Genomic DNA, 24,802 nt, shown 5'->3' with positions numbered 1-24,802 from the left:
GACCCCCAGGTGCACGCCCCTCCAATGCCGGCTGGTACCGCTAGTAGCCTTATAGTCCGTGGGATTTGTCATTATTGCTTGGGATAATGTTCCTTCCCGAATTAATGACCGGGACAATACTCCGCGATAACCCTTGTCAGAAGCACAATCACCTAATAGTGAACAGACTCCATGAATTAAGTTGCAGTAGTCAACTGAGTATATTAACAAGTTAGTTTTATCAAAAAAGAATGTAAAGATGCATCATTACATTTTTAGGTCAACCGTGTTCTTGGTTTATTTTTGTGGAAGAACTTTTGCAAATTGATTTTTGAAAAGCAGCATTTGCAGCACGTTTTCCATGAATGGATTGTTTTTTTCAAAGCCATGATCTGCCTTGTCCCAAAAAGCTGACGTGGTCTGAGGTTGTGTGGTCTCCCAGTGGGGCCATAGCCACTGAAGAGCAGAACATACATTAAATACAATGAAATCGGAAACTAATCACATTTGCAGAAAATAAAACAAAGAAAGTTATTAATCTAGTGAACTACTTAATGCAATTAAAAGTGAAGTCGACACCCAAGGTCAGGGGGAAGGGGCAGAGTCTTTGGCAGTGCTTACCTTTCGCAAGGACCTTTGGAACCTTTGTATGGCTGGCACAAAAGGCACTGTACAGCTTGAATCGGTCGGCGTAATACAGAAAGGATCCACCAAGAGAAAACAAAACTTTCTGGAAAAAAAGTATCAAAAAAATACATAAACTCCTGTTTTAACTTGTGAAATTAAAGCAGTACATCCGTTTTTTTTTTTTTTTTAAGTTCTACATTTCACCGAAAAGATGTTTGTAACATAGTTTGATAGCTAATTGAATCGAAAAAGGCTGCATGACACGTCACAGAGCAGTACATTCAGGGTAAATTGGGAACCTACCAAGAAGTGCTCGTGAAGTTACCAGCCCATTAACACAAAGTCCTCACAACATTAAACAATGTCTGAACCTCGCTGACAAACTTTCGGATTCACTTTGACTCTAACCACTCAAATCATTTAAACCTCCTGGCAATTTCCTAGGGGGGGTTAATAGCCTTTCCAGCAGCCCTCCCAGCACACACACACACTGCTGCACCAACATGCACCTTTCAGGGTTACTTACAGGCATGATGTTGAAACTGGCACGGTACGTCTGCCTCTTGCTTTGCTCTTTATACGTACCAGTGCCTTGCCTACACTTTTCCTCCTCGTGCCGATTTCAGATCTACAGAAATTATTTACTTATGACACACAGGTAGGAGGGGTCATCTTAACAAATAACATAAGTAAATAAATGCAAAAATGTATGAATGAGAAATGAAACACCAAGTCATGAAAATGTAGCTAAAAAGATCTTTAAGTCTTCCACTTATGTTTTTTAGGCAAATGGTTGCATAATACAAAATACGTGGTTAATGGGAAGCTTCCAAAAGTAAGATTATTTTACACTCTATCCCTGGTTCGTCTGATCGCAAAACACAGCGTAAGCAAACTGACATGTGTGAAATAATGCTCTGCTTGGTAACGGTGGGGCGCCCGCACTGGGCAGGTTTCTGGAAGCTCAGGAAGCAAAGCCACGAGTAGCTTTGCCACAATGGAAACCACCCTAAATTGAATACGATACATCTGTGCAGACCCTGGAAGATGGGCTGCAATGGTTCGTTTATAGCATCACTAGTTGCAATGCTGCCTTATATCGCCACCCGCAGTTCCAGAAAAAGTTCCAAAATGACACGACCCCATTTCTGGGCATTCATACAGATCAGTACGCAGACTACTTCTAAGCTAGAAGCACAGATCTACATTTATATAAATGAAAATGTGTGTGTTAGGCTGGGCTTGAGGCTTGGTGAAGCGTCGTTCCTTAACCAATCCCACACCGTTTCACCAATCTCCACATTTTGCATAGTTACCTATTAGGAGCCTCCAGACATTACTAGCTACGTTACCTTTAGACACCCCACCCCCTTCCCTGGATTTCAGCACCTTCACACATGAAACGGTTGCCTGAAATCAGCAAAACGTCAATGTCGCAGAAGGACCGGTCCTCGACCCTCGAATGCACGGTTTCTGGGACATTTGCACCGCAATGCACCCCAACGAAGTGCACCATGCTAGGGGGAGGCAACAGGTGGGGAGAGCGCGCAGTAGGTCCCAGTATGCAGCAGCACGCCAACTCTCGCCTCCCCCCAAAGTCTGCTGCGGGGTATGTCAGCCAGCCACACACGCCCATTCTCAGTGCAGTTTCAGCATGCAAAGCACATCAAGTCATAAGCGAATCGGATAAAGCGACCTACGGGAACATTGATTTTCAACAATTGATGGGAGTGTTGTCATGTCTGAACAGAACCCGTCTGAAAAACGGATACTTTTTGCTAGTTTTATATAATTTTATATGATCTTATATAATGTGGACATTCTTTTTTTTTTCCAAAATGTGTAATGCCTGCTAAGTTTATTTTAATGTTTTATGGTCTTAGATGTGTTCTCGTTTTAGGAGTCTTCATTTGAAATAAACCCATTAATTTATTATTTGGAAAATGTAAAAAAATAAGCATGCCTATTCACCTTAGCACATGGGGAACCCAATAAAACTTTTAAAGTACAGACGTTTGGGAACTAGACTTTTCAATCAACTTTGCGCTGCACTTAGATATTTCTGGTGGGTTAATGAGTTCATTTTCAGCAAGGTCAAAGGAAGGGGAGGAGTTTCCCACAATTAGTGCTTGGCCTTTAATGTAGTTGGGCCCAGATACCTTGCGCTCAAGAATTACTCTTCACATTCTTGTTTGTAGTGGATTACATGCATTTACTGTGATTGGGGTGGTCAGCCGACACGTGTTTCGATCCCTCTGGGTCTTTATCAAGGCTGAATTTGTAAAATTTTGTTTGAATTGTGCAATACATTGTGATAGTGGTTATTAGTATCCGATTACAGTTTGAAGCATAGTTTAAAAGTGTTCTTTACAAATTATTGATATCCATTGTTGGATACATTTTGAAACACAAAATGATCATTACAAGTTATTTGCAATCGCATGGTGATTATCAACATTTAATTCAATTGGTGAAGGAGGAAAAGAAAGGGAGAGAAGAGGAGAAATGCAAGATCAAAGGTTGCTTTACGCTGTTGGTTTGATTCCTTTACACATTTTTTTAAGCATTACATGGGGTTTATGGGTTGCTTGGCATGGCACGGAAGGCCTTACCTAGTACGTGGATTCTGGTGCCTGTTGGTATCTCTATGTTGACACTCAGCTTGCGATAATTAACGTTTGGCTATTTTTGACACCAGCCCAGGAGGGCGGGCTGATGTAGGTTTCTGAGTGATCGAACAAGCCAACGTATTATGATCGGGGGTCAGTGCTGTGAGGGGCATGAGTCAGGATGGGTATCTGCTGGACCCTCTAAGTGGGTCAAGCCAACAACAACGTCTTTAGGGTCACCACCCACCTGATACCACTATAAGGGGTGACCAAAATCCCAGACCCTCCAGCTCCAGTTTCTTGTTGCCATAGAAAATACTGTAGAAAGCCTTGCACACAATTGTTTCACATACCGAGAATCAGGGACTTGCTTCTTAACACAGATATGAGCTTTAGTAGTTTACTGTACCATCAATTCGCCTCATGGAGCAAGAATGTAAGAACCTCTGCAGCTGCGGTTAGTAAATCCAGTGTGACGCTTGGGAGTTCATCGACAGCATCCACTCTCTGTTCTCTAGAACAACTGCCAGATGCCTGTGAGGCTGCGATAAAGAAAAGCCCTGCATTGCCGAGTCTCACAGCCCGCACCCAACGTACATCAGACGTCAAAATGGCACAGACATTTAAGTCCCCAACCACCGTAATGTGAACAGCATGCAATTACCAACAAGAATTTCATAACTGGAAAAAGCTGACCAAACTTGTTAGAATGGAGGAAAAACACACGGGGAGAGAAAGTAACCAACCATGTTGAGCACACATGGGGAAACCAGAGAAATGACTGATTGGACTCAATTCCATATGAACAGAACCAGCAGGACTATAAAAGAGCTCAAGGCTCTACAATAAAGAACTCAAACTGACACATGGATAGAGAGTCAGAGGGGAGGAGTATGACCCGGAGATCAGGAGAGAAGGAGGAGACACCAACCTATCAAGATGCTGCTGGGAAAAGACAGACCAAACCCTTTACATAAGTCTGGCAGGGGAAAGAAAGGGTTTATATCAAGATTTTGATTGTGGCCACTGAATGGCCAGGAGGCAAGAGGCCAAAACATCAAGCGGGCAAAGCAGGAAGACAATATGACATCCCGCCGCTGTCAGGCTTAATCAAAGGACAGAGCAGGTACAGGTACGGACATGTGTCATGAATAAGGGGTCGGGGAGAAGCCTTTAATACAGGGCATAAAAGAGGGACGGGGTAACCAAATGGTACGAATAGGAGTGAATGGGTATGGTGCGCAGAGAGTATCAAAGCGAATCCTGTGGGGCGCTAACAAGCCTGGGAGGGGGATGTCACCCCCAATACACATCTTGGTATCCAAATGCTTTGTCCTTGGTGCTTTTTTCGAGGTATAACAGTAGCTGCAGAGCTACACACCGCAATTTCTTTGTTAGTCGTGCCACCTCACGGAGGCAAGATGAGAAAGAAAGGTTGAAACTTTGGCATCACCTGCACGGGGGAGTGGAAGCGATGGCCGCTGTCCACAACACGGGGAGCTGGAGCTGCGTCTTGGTAACCCCACAGATTCCTTTGTGGCCACCCTGCTCTGGCGGGATCAGTGAGGTTAAGGAGCAGAGAAAAGAAAAGCGTCAGAGGAGCCTAAAGGTGACGACGAAGCAGAGCAGGACATATTGGTGCGGCCAGTTCGGCACGGGATGATTCGGCATGGACATTTCACTGCAGGAGCTTGTTTGGCGTGGCCAGTTCGGCGCAGGGACGTTACGACGGCAGTATGTTTTGGGGCAAAGATTTTTTTTTTGTTATGACAGTGTAGCACAAAAACATACTGAAATATGTAACTTTTTTATTTAAAAAAATGAACAAAGGTGTTCAAATATGTCACTTGTGCATACTGAAATATCGGCCCGCGCCAAACTGGCCGCGTCAATACGACCTACTACGGGGCCCGCTACACCCTCTTTAGCCCAGAGAACTCGCAGCAGGTGAAGCCAGGAACCAATCAGATAAAGTGTAGACTTTCAGCACTTTTAAAACCGGGTTTGTAGAGAGTTTATAAGGCTCGATGAGTTAGTCAGTAGCATATCTGAACAACCCAAAGGGAACTGGAGAATTCTCAGAAATGTGCTAATTCCTCTCTACCTTAGAGACCCCCAGCTACTTTGCTGGATTTTAGGACTTCATTTTTAACCTGGAGATAGTGAGACCCTTTTTCCCCCCACTCTGATGCATTTTTAATGTGATTTGAACTCTGTTTCTTTGTTAAGTATGGAGTCTGACAAACTCCATAGGCATCATCTTTACATTGTGTCGCACAGCACCTTCAGTGCAGTGGCACAGGGAAGTCTCTTGGATTTCCCAAAGGTTTAAATACCTTCTCTGGATAAACTACTGTTTCTAAGAGCAGTGAAGTGAAATTGATTTTGCTTACATGTGTAACTTTCTAGACCCAGCACACTACCTCCAGAGGCGTGAATTCTGCACCAAATGTCCCCAGAGTTCAGGACCGAGTTATCGAAGAGAATCCATCCAGCTAGATTAGTTTCTCTTGATGCTAAGAAAAAGGTGCCAAAACCGCGCAGAGCCACTGAAGTGAGCTAAATCCATTGCTTCTGACACCTTCTCCGGAGTGCTGCTGCACAAGCCCGCCAAAGGACCCCCCCCCTTTCATCACCATGACCAAAGAGCAGGAATCAGGGTCTGCAACATTGCACCTAGAAGTAAACAAGCTACAATGTCTTCTTAATTTTCAGGGTACTGTGGGGCTTGAGTTGTAATTACATTGTGCCATTTCCGGTGCTTCCTTGCTTGGGAAAAGCTGCTTTCTCCTCTTGAGAGTTGACCTCAACTCCACTGTGCAGGCCTCCCCTGGAGCTCCTGTGTTTTCTTCATGAACCACTGACTGGCTAACATTTGTTCTGAAGATTGTCATCAGAATTGGTATTGTCCATTTGACCTTGGCTTTGCCAAATGTTCATCTTCTGTATCCTGCTGGCTTTGGCAATGGTGGTTCCTCAGTTGTATACTAATTGACCTTTTCACAATTGACCTCGGGAGAATTGACCTCTGGAGAACTGACCTAATTTAGAAGGGCAGTTAGGACATATATGCAGGGGGAAAACCGCCAGACCACCCCATCCAATCCAAAAACCCCTGCAACCTCCCTCCCAATCCCCTTATATTATTTATAATCCCAACCCAACACATATATAAAATAACTAAAATAATATAAAGGTCAATTGTGCAGAAGGTCAATGAGGACCACTATAATTAGGTCAACTGTGCAAAAGGTCAATTGTAAAAGGTAAATTTGGGTAATACCGGTTCCTCTCCATAGACTTTAATTGTGAACACTTTTATTGTTAGGAAACAGACTGCCTGCATCCCTCTGGGAGAATATACTTGTTATTAACAGTTGCAAGCTGTGTTCTGTCTACCCTTAAACTTTCCATCCAAACTCAATTTGGAAATGTGATGCATAGAAGTGATGTTACTGACCTTAACTCTGTGTGCATACAAAAAGTTTCTCAACTGCATTATTGTTCCTTTTCAAATGTGATTCCATTTCTAATTGAATGTTGTTAGTTGCTGCATTTTAGATTTACTTTTGTGCCTTGTGCATGACACACATTACTCACCGTAATTGTGTTTCTGCTTAGACTAACATGCTTTGCATATAGTCTGGCATCTAGTGTTTAACGTGTAGCATTGCATCTTTTTTCAAAGATCGAAAAGGGACGTCGACGTGGGCATGACTAAAACTATCCCTCACGTGATGTTTAATGTGCCCAAAATCCCTCACGTGTCAAGGGCTCACCGGTTGTTTTTCTTCTGCCGTGAGGGAGCCTTGCAGAATGCTTAAGTACAGAAGAGAGAAGGTATAAGATGTCAATGTTGCTTCTACTCCAAAAGGGGAGGAAGGGTAGGAGCATGCAAATCTAAGTAGATAAACCATCTGAAATAAGATTACGGTGACTAATGTATGTATTCTGAAGCTTGTGAATCTGCTTAGTATCACATGCTGTGCATAGACTAGCGAGCAGTTCCTGGAGAAGATGGTGGGATGTGTGAAGGAACAGTAGCAAAAAATGTCTTAGCACCGCTTGTCCCACCTGAGAATCAGACTTCGAGAGTATATCTAAGCAGTAGTGTTGAGTGAAGGTGTGAACAGAACTGCAGGTTGCTGTTTTGCAAATGGAATCTAGAGGAATACTTACAATGAATGCTATTGCAGCCCCTGTGCCCCGAGTAGAGTGAGTGACAAAGGTTTTAGCCGAGCTCTCACTGAGGGACTTGAGCTCCTTTTTTGTCGTCTCGAGGGCGTAGATCTCTCTTGGCAAGAGTGCAACACAGTGTGATGCAATTTACAATTCACTTGGAAATAGCAGATTCAGACACATGGTTGCCCTCTCTACCAACTGGTAGACACAGAGACAAAAGAATTGGTTTGTTTTTCTCAGTGGCTTCGGCTTCTCAAGGCAGTAAACTGCCCTCCTCACATGCAGTGCGTGGAGGCCTTAGTCTGAGAAGTTAATGGGGTTTTGGAAAAAAGTGGGTAGTTCGAATGATTGATTCACATGGAAGTTCGAGATGGATTTAGGCGCAAAATGTGGGTGTGAGCAAAACCACCTTGTTTTTGTGAATAGTTACAAAGGAATCTTGAACTGAAAGGGTCTTCAGTTCATGAACCCTTCTTATTGAAGTAATGACACCTAGAAAGGCAGTCTCATAGGTGAGGATCTTAAGGCTAGCCTTGTGCATGGGCTCAAAAAGAGGCCCCATTAATCTGATAATGACAAAGTTCACGTCCCATCCGGGAGTTGGATTGGAAATAGCGCGATGAAGTATCCTCACCTTAATGACAGGAATCTTCCACCATAAAATGTTGCTCTGGGATGTGGTGTATGCAGAGAGAGTGGGCAGGTGGGCCTTTAAGGAAATGAAAACAATAGGTGTGTTACATAAAGGACACTATCTTTAGGGGAGCAGTCAATGGGATTGACATGTTTAGAAATGCACCAGCTAAAGTGCTTCCACTTGTTGGAGTAGCAATGTCTGGTGTTGGGTTTTCATGCTTCCCAGAGTATGTCCATGCATCTCTGAGGGAGATGAAGGTGCCCATCATCTATGACTTCAGGAGCCAAGCTGCTAAGTTTAGTGTTTGTGAGCATGGATGCAGTGTCTCCCCCTGGTCTTGAGACAGCATATTCTACAGGCACGGCAGCTCCCTGGGAGGGGAAACTGACATTTCCATGAGATGGGAGAACCAAGGCTGTTGGGCCCACATTGGGGCCACCAGGATCATTGTGACTTGTTCCTGGTGCATCTTGTGCACTATTCTGTTGAGAAGGTGAATCGGGGGTAAAGCGTAAGTAAATCTCCCGGACCATGTTTTCCAGAGACCATTCCATTTGGAACGATTCTGTGGGTACCAGGAGGCATAATCTAGACATTGGGCATTCTCCATAGTTGAACGAGCCAGTCTCTGGGAACCCCCATTCTGCAAAGATGTTGGGTAAAATTTTCTCTTGTAACTTCCCCCTCATGGTCTGCGGGTAGCGGGAAGCCTCTGCTGAGCAGAAGATTGAGCTCCCTTGGAACACGTTGTGAGAGGAGGAACATGCGTTTGAGGGCCCACTTCCAGACGTTCTGGGACAGTCTTGATATCCCTAGAGAGTGAGTGCCCCCCTGTTTGTTCAGGCAGTACATGGCCATTGTACTGTCCGAGGACCAGAACAGTCTTCCCCTGAAGGTGTTCCTGGAAGGCTTTCAGGGCTTTTAACACTGCAAGCAGTTCCAACTGGTTGATATCATTGGACGCTACTTATGTGGACCACACACTATGCAGTCTGTTGAAGGTGGTGAGCCCCCCCCCCCCCACCCTGACGGAGATGTGTTTGGTGAGAGAGGCCTCTACTGCAGGGGTGGTAAAGGTTTTCCCCTGCAGAAGGTTTTCCCTTGACCATCATTGCAGAGACTGATGAGGGCTGCCGAGACAACCACTAGATCATCCCACTAACCGCTGGCCTGACTCCATTGGCTCGAGAGCCACTCCTGCATGGGGCGCATGATGAGTGTGAGGAACTAAGAAGACGCAGGAAGCTATCATGCCCAGCAGCCGCAAAGCCTAGCAAATGGCAGAAGCGGGATTACTTCCACAAAAGTTCAGGATGACAACTCTTCATGTTTGACATACTTTTTCGCAGGATGAAGATATAAAACAAGGAGCATGGTTAGATCCTTTTTGGGTACAAGGAAGTACACTGAAAAAATTCCTGCGTTTACCTAAGATTAGGGACGACTTCGATGGTGGCCTTTTCCAGCAGGACCTGACCCAACAGGATGCGCAGCTGGTCCAATGACAGGCGTCTGCTTCTGGGCAGATGGTAGTGGAGTGGGTGGAGGAATTCGTGCAGTACCCGTGGGCAACGGTCTTGAGTACCCACTGATCTAATGTGATATCCTCCCATGCATGGGCAAATGATGTTAGATGTCCCCCGACCGGGGAAGTGTGGGAGGGGACCTGTACTGACGAGTCACTTGGAGATGCAGTCCGGGGAGCCTGTGGAAGCAGAGTTTCTGCCCCTGTCCTTTCCCTGATGAAAACCTCTCTGTTGGAATTGGAAGTTGTGGAAGGAGCCCTGTCTGGAGCCCAGTTGGATTCTCCAGAGCCATATTGTGCATTGGCAGAATCGGAGGACTATCCACAAATGGACTGGCGGGAGTTGGAGTTGCCACGATGGACAAAGGGTTTAGCCGAGATCGGATTGAGGGGACTTGAGCTCCTTTTGTGTCATCTCCAGGGCTTCCTCAACTGCTTTTCCGAAGAGGTTAGCCTCCTCCACTGGCTTGTTGATCAAATAAACCAGAGACTCTGGAGTTCTTTAACCATACGTGGTGTTTCAGCAGGGTTCGCTGAGCAAGGGTACACCCGCAGTTTCGTCCAGAGTATTCTTGAGCATATTCTGGGTGACCTGTCTACCATCTGCGACCACCGCCAAGAGGCAACATCTCAAAGACCGCCTTGAAAAAGGTCCCATTTAATGTCACTATAGCTCGCAAGGAGAGTGGTGGTGTTGGCAATCCTAGTGGAATACGCCACAGAGGTGGAGGTGATAACATGCTTGCCCAGGGTGTACAACTTCTTGCAGTCCTTGTCTGGAGGAGATTCCGACGTGGTACCCCTACCCTCTAACGAGTAGTGATGACAACTAAGGAATCTAGGATTTTGTGGCCCCTGATGTAGAGAGGGTCTTAGGGCCCCGGGTGAAAACAAATATCCTACACAGGGGTTAACCGCACGTGTGAGAGATGGAGTAAGTAATGAGGATGCCAGACACTCCTTGAGAGTTGAGCAAGGGGATGGCTTGCCTTAATGGGGGTCTTTTCCTTAAGAATATCTTTCACAAAGTCAGAATCAGGGGCAGCTTCGTATGTGAATATTTGGAAATGATCAGCAGCCTTCTTCAGGAGGGTGTTGAACATCATCTGGTATTCTATAGGCGTGGAGTCTCTAGGCTAGGAGGTGGGAGGCACATCCAGAAAGATGTCAATATCCGCATCATGTGGCAGGGTGCGGCACGTGCCCTTGTCATCCACAGGGTTCCAGTCTGGGTACTGGTAATTGGGATCCTGGTCATCCTGACCCTGGCCATAGGCAGCATCCTGGCTAGGATCATCTATAAAGATGTCGACTTGGGGGTCCTGATGGAATTCCTACAAGGAGGTAAATTGGCCCTAGGAGAGTCGAGACTCTGAAACTTAGGAGGGAGGGGGCATGGGTCCACATCCCTAGATCTCTTCAAACTGTCCTCAAACTGGCCTGAGAAGTCAATGAACTCAGCCATCTTGCTTATATAGGCCTGAAACCTATCCCTGGTCCGTTCAGAGGAGTCTGGAGGGTCAGGAGGGTGAACGGGCCCTACAGGAGAAGCTGAGCTATGAAGTGGGGCCCTAAAAAGAGGAGGGGAGGCAGACAGGACCAAGCGTCAACAGCTGTAGAGAAGTCATCTAGGGCAATTGAACCACCGATAAGCAGTGGAATTACTAACAGAAAACAGCAATATGAACTCTTTAGAGTTCCACATTATGTGTTAAAAATGATGGTGTAAAAAAACAATCTGGTGGGACCTGGACGCGCTGGGGATTTTGGGGACACTACACATGTTAGGGATAGTGTTACAGTCACGCCAATGTTGATGTCCCTTTTCAATCTTTGAAAAAAAGATGCAATACTCTGCGATTACCACTAGATGGCAGACTATTTGCACACCATGCGATTCTAAGCAGATTCACAAGCATCAAAAATATAAATACATATTTTTTAATATAGGTGAGTACGTGTTTTCTTGGGTCAATATATGTACTGATTTCTTTGTACTGCTCCACAGCTCACATAACACCGTCTAAGATAAGCCTGGCTGCTCAGCCACTCTACCGACTTGTGTAGTACGGGCCTATATAAAGAGTTGGTTCCCTAATACCAAGAGATAAGTCTTAAAAAGTCCCACACCAGAAAAACGTACCTAACAGAAGGTTGGGGCGTGACGTTGGCCAACGGGCTATACCCTAGGTGATCATCCTTATCCACAGTGATGGAGGTCTCCCCCATGAGGTCCTCCTGCACTATACCACCCCTAGGGGAACTATTGGGTAGCAGACACACCTCCCTCACCTCAAGGGAAAGGGGTCTCCCTTGGGAAGAAGTGACGATACCTTGCAAATTGTCACAATAGCCACCCTGAAATCTGAACAGAATACTACAGTAGGGGAACTACAGTCATTGGTAGGAAAACTAGACTTCACCATCATAATAGTGAGGCCCTGGCTAACCCAACTGGCTAACCGGACTGCTTTCTTCAGAATATCCTGGAATTCTTCCACTAGGGTTATTGGCTCCAACGCTGATCTGATGAAATGGCTGCAGGGCAAGATTATGAATTACATGGGATTTCCTGGCAGGGAAGGTAGAAGGCCAAACAATACAGCCAAAGAAAAAGCGAAAATCTCATGGCGTTGCCATTTTAGGGCACTAACCACCTTAAGTAGACATACGCGGTAAACGCAAATGTGCACTGTTAGGGAGATATATCAGTTGTATGATTCTTCTCCTCTCCTAGTAAGGCCCGCAGCACTTTTTGCTGGACTTCTGGACCTTTTTTTTTATTTTATTTGTCTTTTATTAAGCGCTTTAAGACAAAGCGCTGAACATAAAAATGAGAAACAGTACAATAAAAAAATGAATAAGCAATTAAGTCCAGGAAACTATTACTCCGGAATGTTGAAGTAGATGAGATTTTAAAGAACCACGGAAGAGAGAGTAGACAGATAGAACGAAAACAAAGTGGAAGAGCATTCCTGTGAAGGGGGAAAGAAGTGCAAAAGATCAAAAATTAGACTGAGCATGGGGAGGACCAAGAGAGCAAGAGCGAATGTAAAAAATTAGTGCAGCAAGGTAGCTAGGGGCAAGACCATGGAGAAACTTGAAAACAAGACAGAGAAAATGCAATTTAATTTGAGAATGAAAAGGCAGCGAGCCGTGTGCTGCAAGAGAATCCCGATATGTGAGAAGAAACCGTAGACTAATAGAAGAATTTAATACTGATCTAAGAGGAGCAAGATGAGAATCAGAGAGCCCAAACAGAACAGTAGAAAAGTAGAGAAAAGATTAAAGAGGAGATTAAGAGTTTAGCTGCTTGAAATGTGAGAAACGGCGAGCCTTACAGATGTTGTGAAGATGAAACAAGAGCGAGAGGTTAGAGAATTGTGATGGGAAAAGGAAAGATTTGAGTCAAAGTAAAGACCAAGATTACAAGCCGTAGATGCGATTGGGAGCTTCGAAGGAGGAAAAGATATGAAAGAAGGGGGAAGATGGGGAGGAAGAGTGTTAGCAGGAAAAAAACATACTTCAGTCTTCCCATCATTAAGAGTAAGAAAGTGGGAAGACAGCCAAGATTTAATAGCAGTGAAGGAAGCCAAAAGAGTGTGATGAATTTCAGGAGAAAAAGAAGAAAAAGATAGAAACAGTTGAGTGTCATTGGCGTAAAATTGATGCGATAATCCAAAAGAGGAAATACTAGCTGTGAAATACGAGGTGTACAAAGACAAGATAAGGGGGCCTAAGACCGACCCTTGAGGTACCCCGGGGGCAAACGAGAAAGACGGAGGACTTGCCCGCCCGGGAGACAGAAAGCATTTAATTAGATAAATAGGAGTGAAACCAAGACTAAACAGAACCTGTAAGACCAAAAGAGTTATGCCAGAAGTAAAGAGGGATCAACAGTGTCAAAGGCAGCCGATCGATCCAGAAGAATAAGAAAAGATGAGTGCTTAGAATAGTGTGGTGAGAGAAGAGAATTTAGTACGGAAACAAGAACAGTTTCTGTAGAATGACAGGGACAAAAACCAGATTGAAATCAGGGAAGAAGAAAAGAATTAGAAACAAATGAAGAAATCTGGGAGTAAACAAGGCGTTTTAACAGTTTAGAGAGGTATGGTAAGAGAGAAATAAGATGAAAGTTGAATCAGTCAACGGATCAGCAGTGGGTATCTTTAGGATGGGGACAATAGAAGCGCATTTAAAAGAAGTAGGGAAAATAGATGTAGAAAGACAGATGTTAAAAAAGGAAACAAGGTAGTATACAAGAGGATAGACCTTGGGGATTAATGCAGACAGGATCGGGTCAGTAGGAGAAGCAGAAGAGTGGGCTTTAGCTAATAAAAGAAGATCAGTATTGGAAACTGGAGCAAAATGAGCGATGAAAGCATGAGGAATGGACATGGGAGGAGGTGACGCATCGGGGGAGAGAGAAGCCTCAATGTCATACAAAGAGAACTTTAGAAGAAAAGAAATTAGCAAAGTCAGAAGCAGAGTAGAATTAACAATGATTTAATGTAGAAGGCGAGAGAAGTTGTTCATGATTTGGTAGAGACGCATAGGGTGAGCAGACAGTGTGCAAGAGATCGGAAAATTAAGATGCTTTGCGGAAAATAGACATTTATCATAAAGAGCATGATAAGAAAAGTAAGAAGAATGATCAGGCATTGATTTAGACTTAAGCCAATGCCTTTCAAGACGGTGCACAAAACGACACAGAGCGGAGCTGGGGGGGAGGGGGGGATAACCAAGGTCGGGATGGTTTTCGGGTGGGTGAAAGGAGGACAGAGGATAAAGTAGGTCTAGAGAGATGAGTAGATAACAGACACAGCCTCATCAGCATTAGGAGCAGAGAAGGAAAGAGGAGAAGAGAGCAGAGGTGCAACCAGTGTTAAAAAGCGTGGTGTTGAAATTACATAGATCACGTCGAAAGCATGTTGATGGGGGAGAGAACTGGGGAACCTGCAGGGGTTGGGAGAAGTAGTAATACTGAAAGCAGAAAGTGGTCCGAAAAATAAACAGGTAGGGCTAGCACAGGAGAGGCAGTGAAAGGTGAGATGAAAATCAGATCAAGAGAAGAGCCAGACATGTGAAATGGAGAGGTCGCGAGAGGCAGAAGAAAGTGGGAGTCAAGAACTGAAAAAAGGAATAGTAGAATGTGCCGAGGATAGGTGGAGATTAAAGTCGCCTTATAATATGACGGGGTAGGAGTAGTTAAGATTTGAAACAAAGGTGATCAATGTCTTCACAAAAAGAACCAATAGAACCAGGGGGACGATACACAATGATAAACAAGATAGATTAAGGCTAATAGAAGATTCTTTAGATACATTGAAATTTCAGATTTCTATCCTAGATGAGTGGAGCCTTTTGCCACTCATTCATTCTTATTTGCTCTGACTTTTCAAACTCTGTTCTCTGTGTTTGACCTTTACGATGGAGTCTACTTTCCTCAATATCTCTTTTAAGGCATCTATGCTTTACTTTTGCAGCACAAAGCTCATTGTGGGCAGTGTTGTCGAGTACCCTTTGGGTTCTCCTATGAAATTCTTTTCTAATCCTCACTTACTACAGTTCTTAAGGATAGAGGGATACTTTGATGGGAACAGCCATCTCAGTCTGGCTCGAATGACTAGGCTCTGTCCTGCAGGTTCAGATCACGTGTGTGGGACCACAGAATTAATTTCTCTTACTTGCAATTATGATGATTTTTGGCTTGCATTCCGTGCAGGTGTCTTATCCTTTCTGCTGACTTGTAACTTTCCTTCTCTCTGTCTCCTTGGCAAGGTTGTGCACAGTGGCTGCATGTTTCAGCAAGAACAGCCTCTCCGTTCGTCTCTGTATTCTCGAGTCCATTCTGCCACTACCATTCAGTCCAATGTACTTGTGGCTCCCATCACGATTTACATGGTAGCCAATGTTAGATGTGTTTAAGCATCAGCAAGCAGTTCATATGTATGTGTATGCGTAACTTGATGCAGGGATGCGTATGCGCTTCATATCTAACACATCTACGTCATGGTGTTGGTTGTGACATCAGCTTTCTTCGAGGTTACAGTCAGTCCACTTGTTCCAATGATTGTAGCTGCAGCTCTTCTGCACTGTCATCAGGATAGGGTCTGAATGGTTGTGTGAGTGAGTAGCATGTCTCACACATGTGATATATCGAATGATGGGGAGGAGGGGCCCAAGAACGATGTACACCTTTGATTTCTCTGCCATCGAGGCAAGAGTGGGATAGGTGCAATGAGGGCCACATTTGTGTTTCCCTCTTCAATCTGACGGCTGCTTTGGTTTAGATGATTTGTAAGACAGAGGCATGTCATGAGGCAACAGACCGTGAAGGGAGATCTTGCTCTGGTGGAGCTGGGAAAAAACTGGAACTTAAAGAGGCCCCTGCTCAGCTCTGAAAGTAGAAATGAAAGAGGTTTTGCTCAGCAAAGGGTTAGGGTAAAAGAACAAGGTTTAAGATGGGGAAACAATGTCATGGCCTGTCTCTAATGGGCACAATGAAAGGCAGGTCCCTGCTCAATTAGGAAAAAAGACATGAAATGTAGAAAGAGACCTTGCTAAATTGGCATAATGTAGAAATGCGGGTGTTGGTCAACTGCCAAATACAGAATTATTCCTTTGGTGGGAAGGCAAGAAAGGAAGAAAGTTTTGCTGGGCCAAGGAAGACATGAATGGTAGGAAGGAATTCCCATAATTAGGATTTTAGAAATAAAAGCAATATTGTTGATTTGGGAAAGGGGAGAGCAAATTGAACCCCGCTCCACGCTTGGGCAAAATACTAAATGGACACACAACTTGATCAGTGCCAGAGAGATGAACGAAGCCCTTGCCTGTGTGCTCACTTTCAAGAAAACTTTCATCCAGGTTACGTCCTTCTAAAAATAAAAATAAAAAATCCTTTTACTAGGTCTTCATCATAGAGCATAAATTAAAAAAAGAGTCTCATTCACATTTAAGTGACCACATGATCAACTTTCCCTGTAGGAGGGTGGAGCACAACAACTAAGGAAAAGTCGGACACCTTTGCTTGTCTCCGCGAGTTGGATTTCAGTGTAGATTAGGTTCTAGTAGCAGCGCATAGAATGTTGCCAGAATGGCAGATGGGTTTACCTGCTTCAAGCATATGTTGACTCTCCCAATGATCTGCTCCTTTCTCTGTAGGGGACTTAGAAAACTCTGGTAAGCCCTCATCTTTTCCCAGCACAAATGACTACACAGAACTATGGCTAGGAATGGGCTAAGACAGCTTCATCAACTGGCCCCTCTAGAAATCTTCCCATGAAGAAGAATCTGGTTTTGTCCAGATGAGGCTAACCCACTCCTGTATGTGCAAACAGATGGTCTATGGACTTTTCTACTGGACAGAAAAGAGCCATCCAATTTTCCTGGCACTAGTTCCTTTAGCAAAAAGCAGATCACAACAGGGTCCGTGATTCTAAAGAGTATCTTGAGATGATGAAACAATTCTTTCACTATCTCGAACCTTGATCTCACCATAGCTCTGCTATCTGTTGGCTCCCTTTTGAATCCTGCCTACTTTTTCATGTCCTCTGTATCGTCTTCAAATGAATACATTGCCTTGTTCCTCCCTATCTCTCCACATTAATCTCCCTCTCAGTACCCTCCCAGGCTCTTCCTTCTAAATCCCAGTTTCTACATTTCTACTCACTGCGCTTAAATCTCGATGCACTCAATACTGTTTCCGCTTCTTCTTACTTTTCAAACCTAAACACTGGAACTCACTGCCTCTCAACATTCAATCATGTCCGCTCACACGGTCCCTTCTTCATTCTGACCATTAATTTTCTCTTTTTGGTTCTCAGACTGTCTCCTAAATATATGCTGCTGATCTTCTACAGCGCTTTGTCGAAAGCACTTTATTTTTATTTAATTTATTGTATTGCTTATAGCATGATCCCAGCTCAAGAGCAGCAGATCGCTTTACAACAGGAGGGTGCCAGGATTGGGCTTGGCAAAAAAATCCAATACCATCATCCAGAGATCCTCATTGCTCTGGAGGGGGCCGGCGAGTAGGTGGAACTGTAAGAAGTCTAAAGTCAACTGGAGTCTCTGCTTGCTGTGTAGGAATCACTAGACTAATGCAAATCACTCATTGCTTGTAGCCACCAGCAAGGTCCCTATTGCATGAATCTCCACGAAGAACAGGAATATGTAGGAGTCTTTTAGAAAAGACAGAAAAACACTTAAGACTCATTGCTTGCAGGATGCTGAATCCCTGTAATTCAAAAACCTGGTGGAAGCAGAAGGAGTAGAAAGCCTAGAAAAAAGATTAGGTATGGCATACAGAGAAGTGTTCTGTTGTGTACTTAAGTCAGAAAACGAGTGATGACTCCTATGATCCAGAAGTAATCTTAATAGGGTTGTTACTGCTGACTCAGGACTAGTAGCTTCATGCTTTGATGGGAGAGAACCAAGTACCATTAGGTAGAGGTTGACAAAAACCACATACCAGGAAACCTAACAAATGTCTTCCCTGTTCCATCTCTTCTCAAAATATCTGCAAGGAGAAGGGGGTGTCAGAGCACTTGTCTATGGATGGTAACTGTCTGAGGGAAGGGATATCTGAAAGCTGAAAAGGAAAGACTTGAGAACGAGTAGGAATGCAATGGTCAAGTTTAGAAGCCAGGGGCAATTGAGGGATACAGCCCCAAGGTTGGATGGTTCCCATGAGTAATTTGGAATGCACAAACTGATGCAGGAGCTCCCCTGTAGGTAAGGGGAAGGGCCAGGGATACAGCAGCATGTTTATATCCTTCATTGGAAACGCAGTGAATGGGCAATGTGCCCAGGACATGGCACCTTAAAGCTCAGCATAGCAACAGTAGATTAAGGTGAGTGATAAAAGAGGATGTATATCACTGCAGATTGAACTCATGTGATGGATACTGCTTATATTGGAAGAGCAATGTAAATGAAAAAGGGTACATTTGAAGGCAAGAGACTCCATACAGAGCCCCACAGGGCCCACACTTCTTGAACCTGCAAATCATTAGCATAAACAACTTGGGGGGGGGGTGGGAGAGAAAACTAGAAAGAGAGAAGGGAAATTGGACAAAAGAAAATGAGGGAGGGGAGGGAAATAGAGAGAATGACAGTGAAACAGAGACCAACAACCAGTACTTAAAATAATTTGAAAAGGGAACTCAAATTAGCACTTTTGCTTTCAAAGGGAATGTGGCCTATTCCCAGCATGCTCTGTTCATTGTGTACAATGAAGATCAAGGGCGAGATTCTGGAGGACTGTGCACCCTTGTGTAGTATTAAAGAATATATTATGGAGAACAAATACAATGATAGAGAGGTTGGAAGTTGTCTTCAAAATTGTATTTACAGAAAATAAGTGTCAATAAATGGTGCAGAGGTAAAGAAACCAGCATTGGCAAAGCCAACAGTTTTGTATTTTGAGTAGGAATGGGATAGGCATTTGCTAGGCACTGCCATAATGGCACCACCTGGTCAGAAGATGACAACAGCTGAATATTGTGCAAGTACCTGGGGATACGTCAGCACTTTGCAAATGCCTTTTAACGCTCCCAACAACAACCAACATTATTGGCACTTATGGGGTTTTACAAAAGTACTGTCCGAGACAGCACTTGGGAAAGCCCACCTTGGCTGAACAGGGTTACACTACTTAGGTTTAGCCTGAACCACACATGGGTTTGGTAGAATAGCAAGCAACCAGGCTTCGTCTAAGGAGGGAGAAGTGCAGTACTGAGGTACAAAGAACTCTGTATACACTTAGTCCAACGAACCACTGATACACTTAGAAGTTATATAAGAAATAGCTATTTAATATATCCACTAAGGCACAGTGTTGTAACTTTCAAGTCAAGTAACTACTATAACACAGTAAAACAATAGAATAACACATGCAATATTCTTTGGACAGTAAACCACAGTTGTAGTCACATTAGAATAGCTGTTTCAGTAGCAAAATTGCATAGTAAAACCACCTGAAACATTTATGCAAACTTTTCTAAACAATTTAAACATTTACATGTGTAGTTCCAGCCTGTCTTAAAGAGTTCAATCCTATCTTATGAGAGTCTCACAAGAGGGGACAATGGGCCACCAGGGACTGGGCAGCAAAAGGCAGGAAAACAGAGTACAAAGTTCAGAGTGACCGAGTCCAACAGGATCTCTTCTTGGTTTTGCAAGCAAGGGAAAGTTAGGTTTCACAAGTCAAGGAAATCAATATGTTTCTTTGAAAGGTTGCCCCAAGGACCAATGCCCTAAGGCAGAATTAGAGTACAATGGTTTGTCCACCCCAATGCACTTCCATGTAGCGGTGGGCGATACAGGTTATCTGCAGCCCCCTGGATCACAAGATCAAACAAGCAGGCTCCAGGTAAGTTTTACCAGGAGTAGGACAGTACCTTCAAGTGAAGAAAACAGTTGCTGCAGAACGGTGCAAGTGGTGAAGCAACAGCAGAACCGGTCAAAGGTTTCTTGGTCTTGGTGACAGAAGAAAGGGCCTTCAGTGGCTCTGGCCACAGCTCTCTTACAGACAGATGCCCAGAAAAGGACAGTTGTGGTCCTGGCTTGTTGGCGCCTTGTTCAGGCTTGGGTGAAGGACTGTTGTCATGGTGGTAGACTCTTTTCCATTTCTCGGTCCTCGTGTCTGATGAGGGGAATTTGGGGAGCTTGCTCCGGTCAATGCAGGCTTTGAAGGTTGCCCACAAAGTTCCAGTCGAAACCGCACTTCAGGCGATGATAAACAGTGATGCAGCACAGGTCTACAGGTATTGGTGAATTGCAGGCCAGGTAAGTTGCAGCTCTTCCAGGGATGGCACAAATTGTAGTTTATCTTGGGACTATGTTATGCCCACCAGTCCAAGGGAGAAAATCATGTTCGGATCTTCCCTGCTTAAAATTTGAGGTTGGGACAGCAGCCGTTACTCGGCAGGCTCTGGCTGTTGCTGGAGGTTGCTAGCGGCACCCTTCATAATCTTCTGCTCTAGTGGTCGGCTCAGATTTCAGCTCCAGGATTTTGGAATGTATCCAGGAACACCGGCCAAATCCATCAGTAATGGCCCATGCACCATTCAAACTTGGGGATCGTTGTCCAATGGGGACAGCCAGCCTGCCAGTCTGAACTGGTTTCAGTCACCCACACTGCAGGACACAAGGCACAGGAGTTTTGGTCCCCCTCCCCCACTTCTTGTCCTGCCAGTCACCTAGAGACCCTATGAGGGCTTTCCTTGAAAAGCCCAACGAAGACAAAGGGACCAGAGAATCCTCCCCCACCCAGAAAGGTATAAGAAGATATCAGAAAGGACAAGTTATCTTGTTCAGGGCTTACAAAAGTACAGCCACCATTTTGGGTAAATGGTGTCCCTTGTATCCGCCCCCAACCCCAGCTGCAAAGATCGCCTGCGACAAAGGTCCACAAAAATTCATGCACAAAGGTACACTTCCCCCAGCCTGAACAGTGGGCTTGTTACAGTAACCAAAAAGTTACTGGAGAGTCGAGAAAAGGGATACGTTGGATCCCTGAGCACTCCACATAAGGTGGGGTGTGCTGATCTTGCAAAAGAAAATACAGGTAGGATAAAAAGTATCCCCCTGCCTTGGTAACCGAGTTAACCAAGAGAAAATAAAAATAAAACACTAAAATTGAAGTTCTAGGAGCTCCCAACAACACTACACAGAAAGTCCTGTATGCTGCTTTAGTAAAATGTAGATGCCAGTAAAGTTGGAGGAAAGCATGACTCCCAAAAAGAGGTAAAGGGGGTCCCAAAAGCAGAGTAAAAGAATGAGTGAGTGTAGAAAAAAGTTCCCACTCACTCAGGAGAACTAGTAAAAAATCCAGGAGACCAGCAAAAAGTGCTGGGGGACTCAGGTGGAGAGAATTTCACATAAAAAGGGAAAACTACTGTAACATTGGCTTAGCCAATTGTTGCTTTTAACATGACTTCAGTGTAAATAATTGATGTGATAACGACTCAATTTACACGCAATATGTGTGCAAGACATTTTATTAGCAATCTGAGCTGTTGCTTACTGCTGGCCCACACCCAAGTGCATTTCTTACATTTATGAGTAGGCAGATCCAGAAGTGGGCCCTGCCGGTGCATAATAGCATGCATCCATTTTTGGACTGACTCACAAAATGCTAGTTGTGGTAGAAGTATTTTTATTATTTGCAGTACAGTACTGCTCCAAAGCAACATGAAAATAGACAGTTATGAGATGTAGTCAGGTAGTCTTTCCTGACTATGTCTTCGTCTGGCGTGGTGCTACTGCGAAAGGTGAATAAGACTAGTGAAGAATAGTGAAGTCATGACAAATAATTTCTTGCATTCTTTCACCTTAAATTGGTCAACTGTTTCAAGCTTCTCCAGGTCTGGAACCAGCCTCACTCCATCTTCAAGTGTTTTCAAGAATTCAACCTGGAACTCGCCCATTTCAGTCAGGTTTCCGAAAAGAACATCAAGCTAGGAAAAGAAAGTAATTTCATCAGCCCCCAAAAAGCAGAACAATCCTTCACAAAATGTAACTCAGTGCAAAACCATACCCGCTATGTTAATGAAGTCATTCCGGGCTAAGATAAAATTTTTAATACATGAATTTGAGCATAACGCCACATCCAAAAATAAACATGCAAACATAGGGGTAGGGATTGTCCAAATCTACTAAAATATTTGTAAAAAGCTGTCGGAAATTCCATAGTTACAGAGGGCTAATCTGGCCGAACAGCCCAAACATTTCAAAATCTGCTGGTGATTTCTAAAATCGGCTGAGGATTTTCAAAGTCTGTGCTCATGTGAAAACTGCATTTTCTGCAGAAAAATCTTTCCACAGGTTTGGGTCGTCTCTAGCAGGTGGTCCCTAAGAATGATCAAAGGCAAAGTTAGGGAACTTCCTGCTGACAGAACGGTGTGTGTTTTAATAAATTCGAATGAACTGCACAACGGGTTAGGAGAAAGTCTTGCACCCAAGGGAAAGCTAAAAGATCAGATATTAACACAATGTAATATGAATCCCATTATTGCCATTAAATTAAAGGATACATCAGGGTAACGGGCTCACAAAAGGTATAGGGCTATTTGAAAGAGGTGTTGGATTCAGATTGCACTGCCTTAGAAATAAGACTGACAATTTTACATAAAAAAAGCAATCTTTAATATCCATCCTTTTCCTAATTTATTTTTTACAGCAATGGCAGGATAACTTATTTATATTGTCAAGACGGTAGCATGTTCTATTGAATTCTTATTTTCGGATCGGTCTTGATCTTTTAATTATTACAAACCACCATGATGTAACCAATTTAATACTCGAGTTCCCAGAGAGTAGAAGCTGAAGGCACGGAGACATTTTGATCACAATGGCCCCAGGCACTGCCAACTAGAAGACACGTCCAGGCACAAAATGCAAAATGTGTGGAATAAATACATAGAACACCAAAACTGCAGATCCCCTACCTGCCCCCTAGGTTCAGGAGGCTGCAACCTCTGGCTCGACAAAGGTTTAGGACTACCACTCCCATGATCCCACACCATTGGCTTGGCTGGCTATGGCTGATGGGAGGAGTAGTCCAAAACATCTGGATTGCCAAAGTGTGCAGACACCTGCCTTTGTTGAACAAATAATGATGGCCTAAAAACTGCAGGCAGAACAAAAATGAACCAGCAGGAGTAGTACATTATACCATCAGATAAAATGAGTGCTCCCAAGGAGAACGACAATACACACCACACAAAAGAGGAGGTGGCTGAATCGTCAGAGGGAAGGACTAGTTTGGCAGCTCGAGTGAACCCCAGATTTAGCTAAAGCATCATGAAGAAGGAGCTATAGCTTCACCAGCACTCGCTCCTTGCATCACAAGGAATGAACTTTGGGCGCCATGTAGAGACATTACAATTCCAGACCCTAAATTGAGCTCACTAGCCCAGCTAAACAAAGAAGGGAAAAAGAACAGTAAACTCCAAGGCAAAGGCATCAAGGCAAATCCAACACTCACCATGTAAATCTCTTGGAAACGGACAACAGAAGCGAGACGCCCAAAGGAACAAACCAAAGGCAGTTGGTGAGCATGTGGAAGTAGATCTAGGTCACATGGCTTAAGCTCCACCCACCTTCTTAGCCCTGCCGTCTGAAGTGAAGGGCAGATGAAGAAAAGGCTGATTCTCATTTGGAACTCTTCGGACCAGAAGGACCCAGGAGCACCACCCTTGCCCTTCTTAATATCAGGTAAGCTCCCTTGAATAGGTGCTTCACTCCTCTCTCCCAACATCCCATTCCTACCATCACCACTCATTGCCAACCACGCCGCTCTCCAGCAACATCATGGACACCGCATTGCAGCAACCTCACCCATGTCACCATATGCCCCATCACCATTACACAAAAACTGATGCTCGCCAATGTCTGCTCAGCAATCAACCATGCAGCTGACATCGCCAAACCCATCACCACACATGACTTGGATGACATTTTCACTGCTGAGATCTGGATGACATCCACCTCCACCCACATCCTAGATGTCCTCACCCACAACCGCTACAGAATTCTAATATGAGACCATCCAAACAAGGTCAGCAGTTGCCTTATCATTCACAAGGTAACATGACCATGCACCCAACTGGAAGTTGCCACCATTGGCTCTTTTGAAAACCTATCCTGCCACTTTACGCTCTCCCCAATGGACACAGTCACTTTTCATCTCTTCTATAGACAACCCAAGGCCAACATCCCCTTCATCTAAGACTTCACCGACTTGGTCACCGCCATGTCTCTCACGCATGCCAACAATATCATCCTCAGAGACTTCAACATCCCTGTCAACCAATCAACAAAATCAATGAAAAACGATTTCCACTGCCTACTCAACAAACGGAACCTCACACTGCACACGAAAGAATCAACTCACAGGAAAGGTAATATACTCTACCTCCTCATCACCACACTGCCGCCCACCTTTCATCACAGCTCTCCTATTCGGCTCGACTGGTCGGACCATCAGGCAATCCCCATTGAGTTAGTCACACCACACCTCTCAAGCAAACCCATTGGAAACCAAGCAATCAAACTTGCAGATGCGTCAAGAACTTCCCAGTGGAAGCTCTCACAGAAGACCTCATCAAACTCCACCTCACATTGGCTGATGTGCCTCTGATGAACCAGGACTGCAAATCGCTTCTCCAAGAACTCTCCACCACTCTCACAAACAACATCAATCACCATGCCCCAGTGAAACGGCGCAAACTG

The 24,802-nt window shown here is 44.4% G+C and overlaps 1 protein-coding gene across 4 annotated transcripts in view; it reads right to left on the bottom strand.

The window, feature by feature from the left end:
• The window catches only part of TIAM1 (TIAM Rac1 associated GEF 1), an 853,394-nt gene that overhangs the window by 143,880 nt on the left and 684,712 nt on the right, over positions 1-24,802 (bottom strand). For all 4 annotated transcript variants that reach the window (XM_069636354.1, XM_069636351.1, XM_069636352.1 and 1 more), the window contains 2 exons: positions 21,901-22,026; positions 601-709 (listed from right to left, as the gene is read on the bottom strand). In XM_069636354.1, the coding sequence (XP_069492455.1) occupies positions 601-709; positions 21,901-22,026 (235 nt within the window). The remainder of the gene's footprint in view (positions 1-600; positions 710-21,900; positions 22,027-24,802) is intronic.

This window comes from Ambystoma mexicanum, chromosome 7p (assembly GCF_040938575.1).
Source record: "Ambystoma mexicanum isolate Mex_15411 chromosome 7p, UKY_AmexF1_1, whole genome shotgun sequence".
NCBI classification, from domain to species: Eukaryota; Metazoa; Chordata; class Amphibia; order Caudata; family Ambystomatidae; genus Ambystoma; species Ambystoma mexicanum.
The sequence above is the reverse complement of the archived record's forward strand: the minus strand, read 5'-3'. Positions and strand labels throughout refer to the sequence as shown.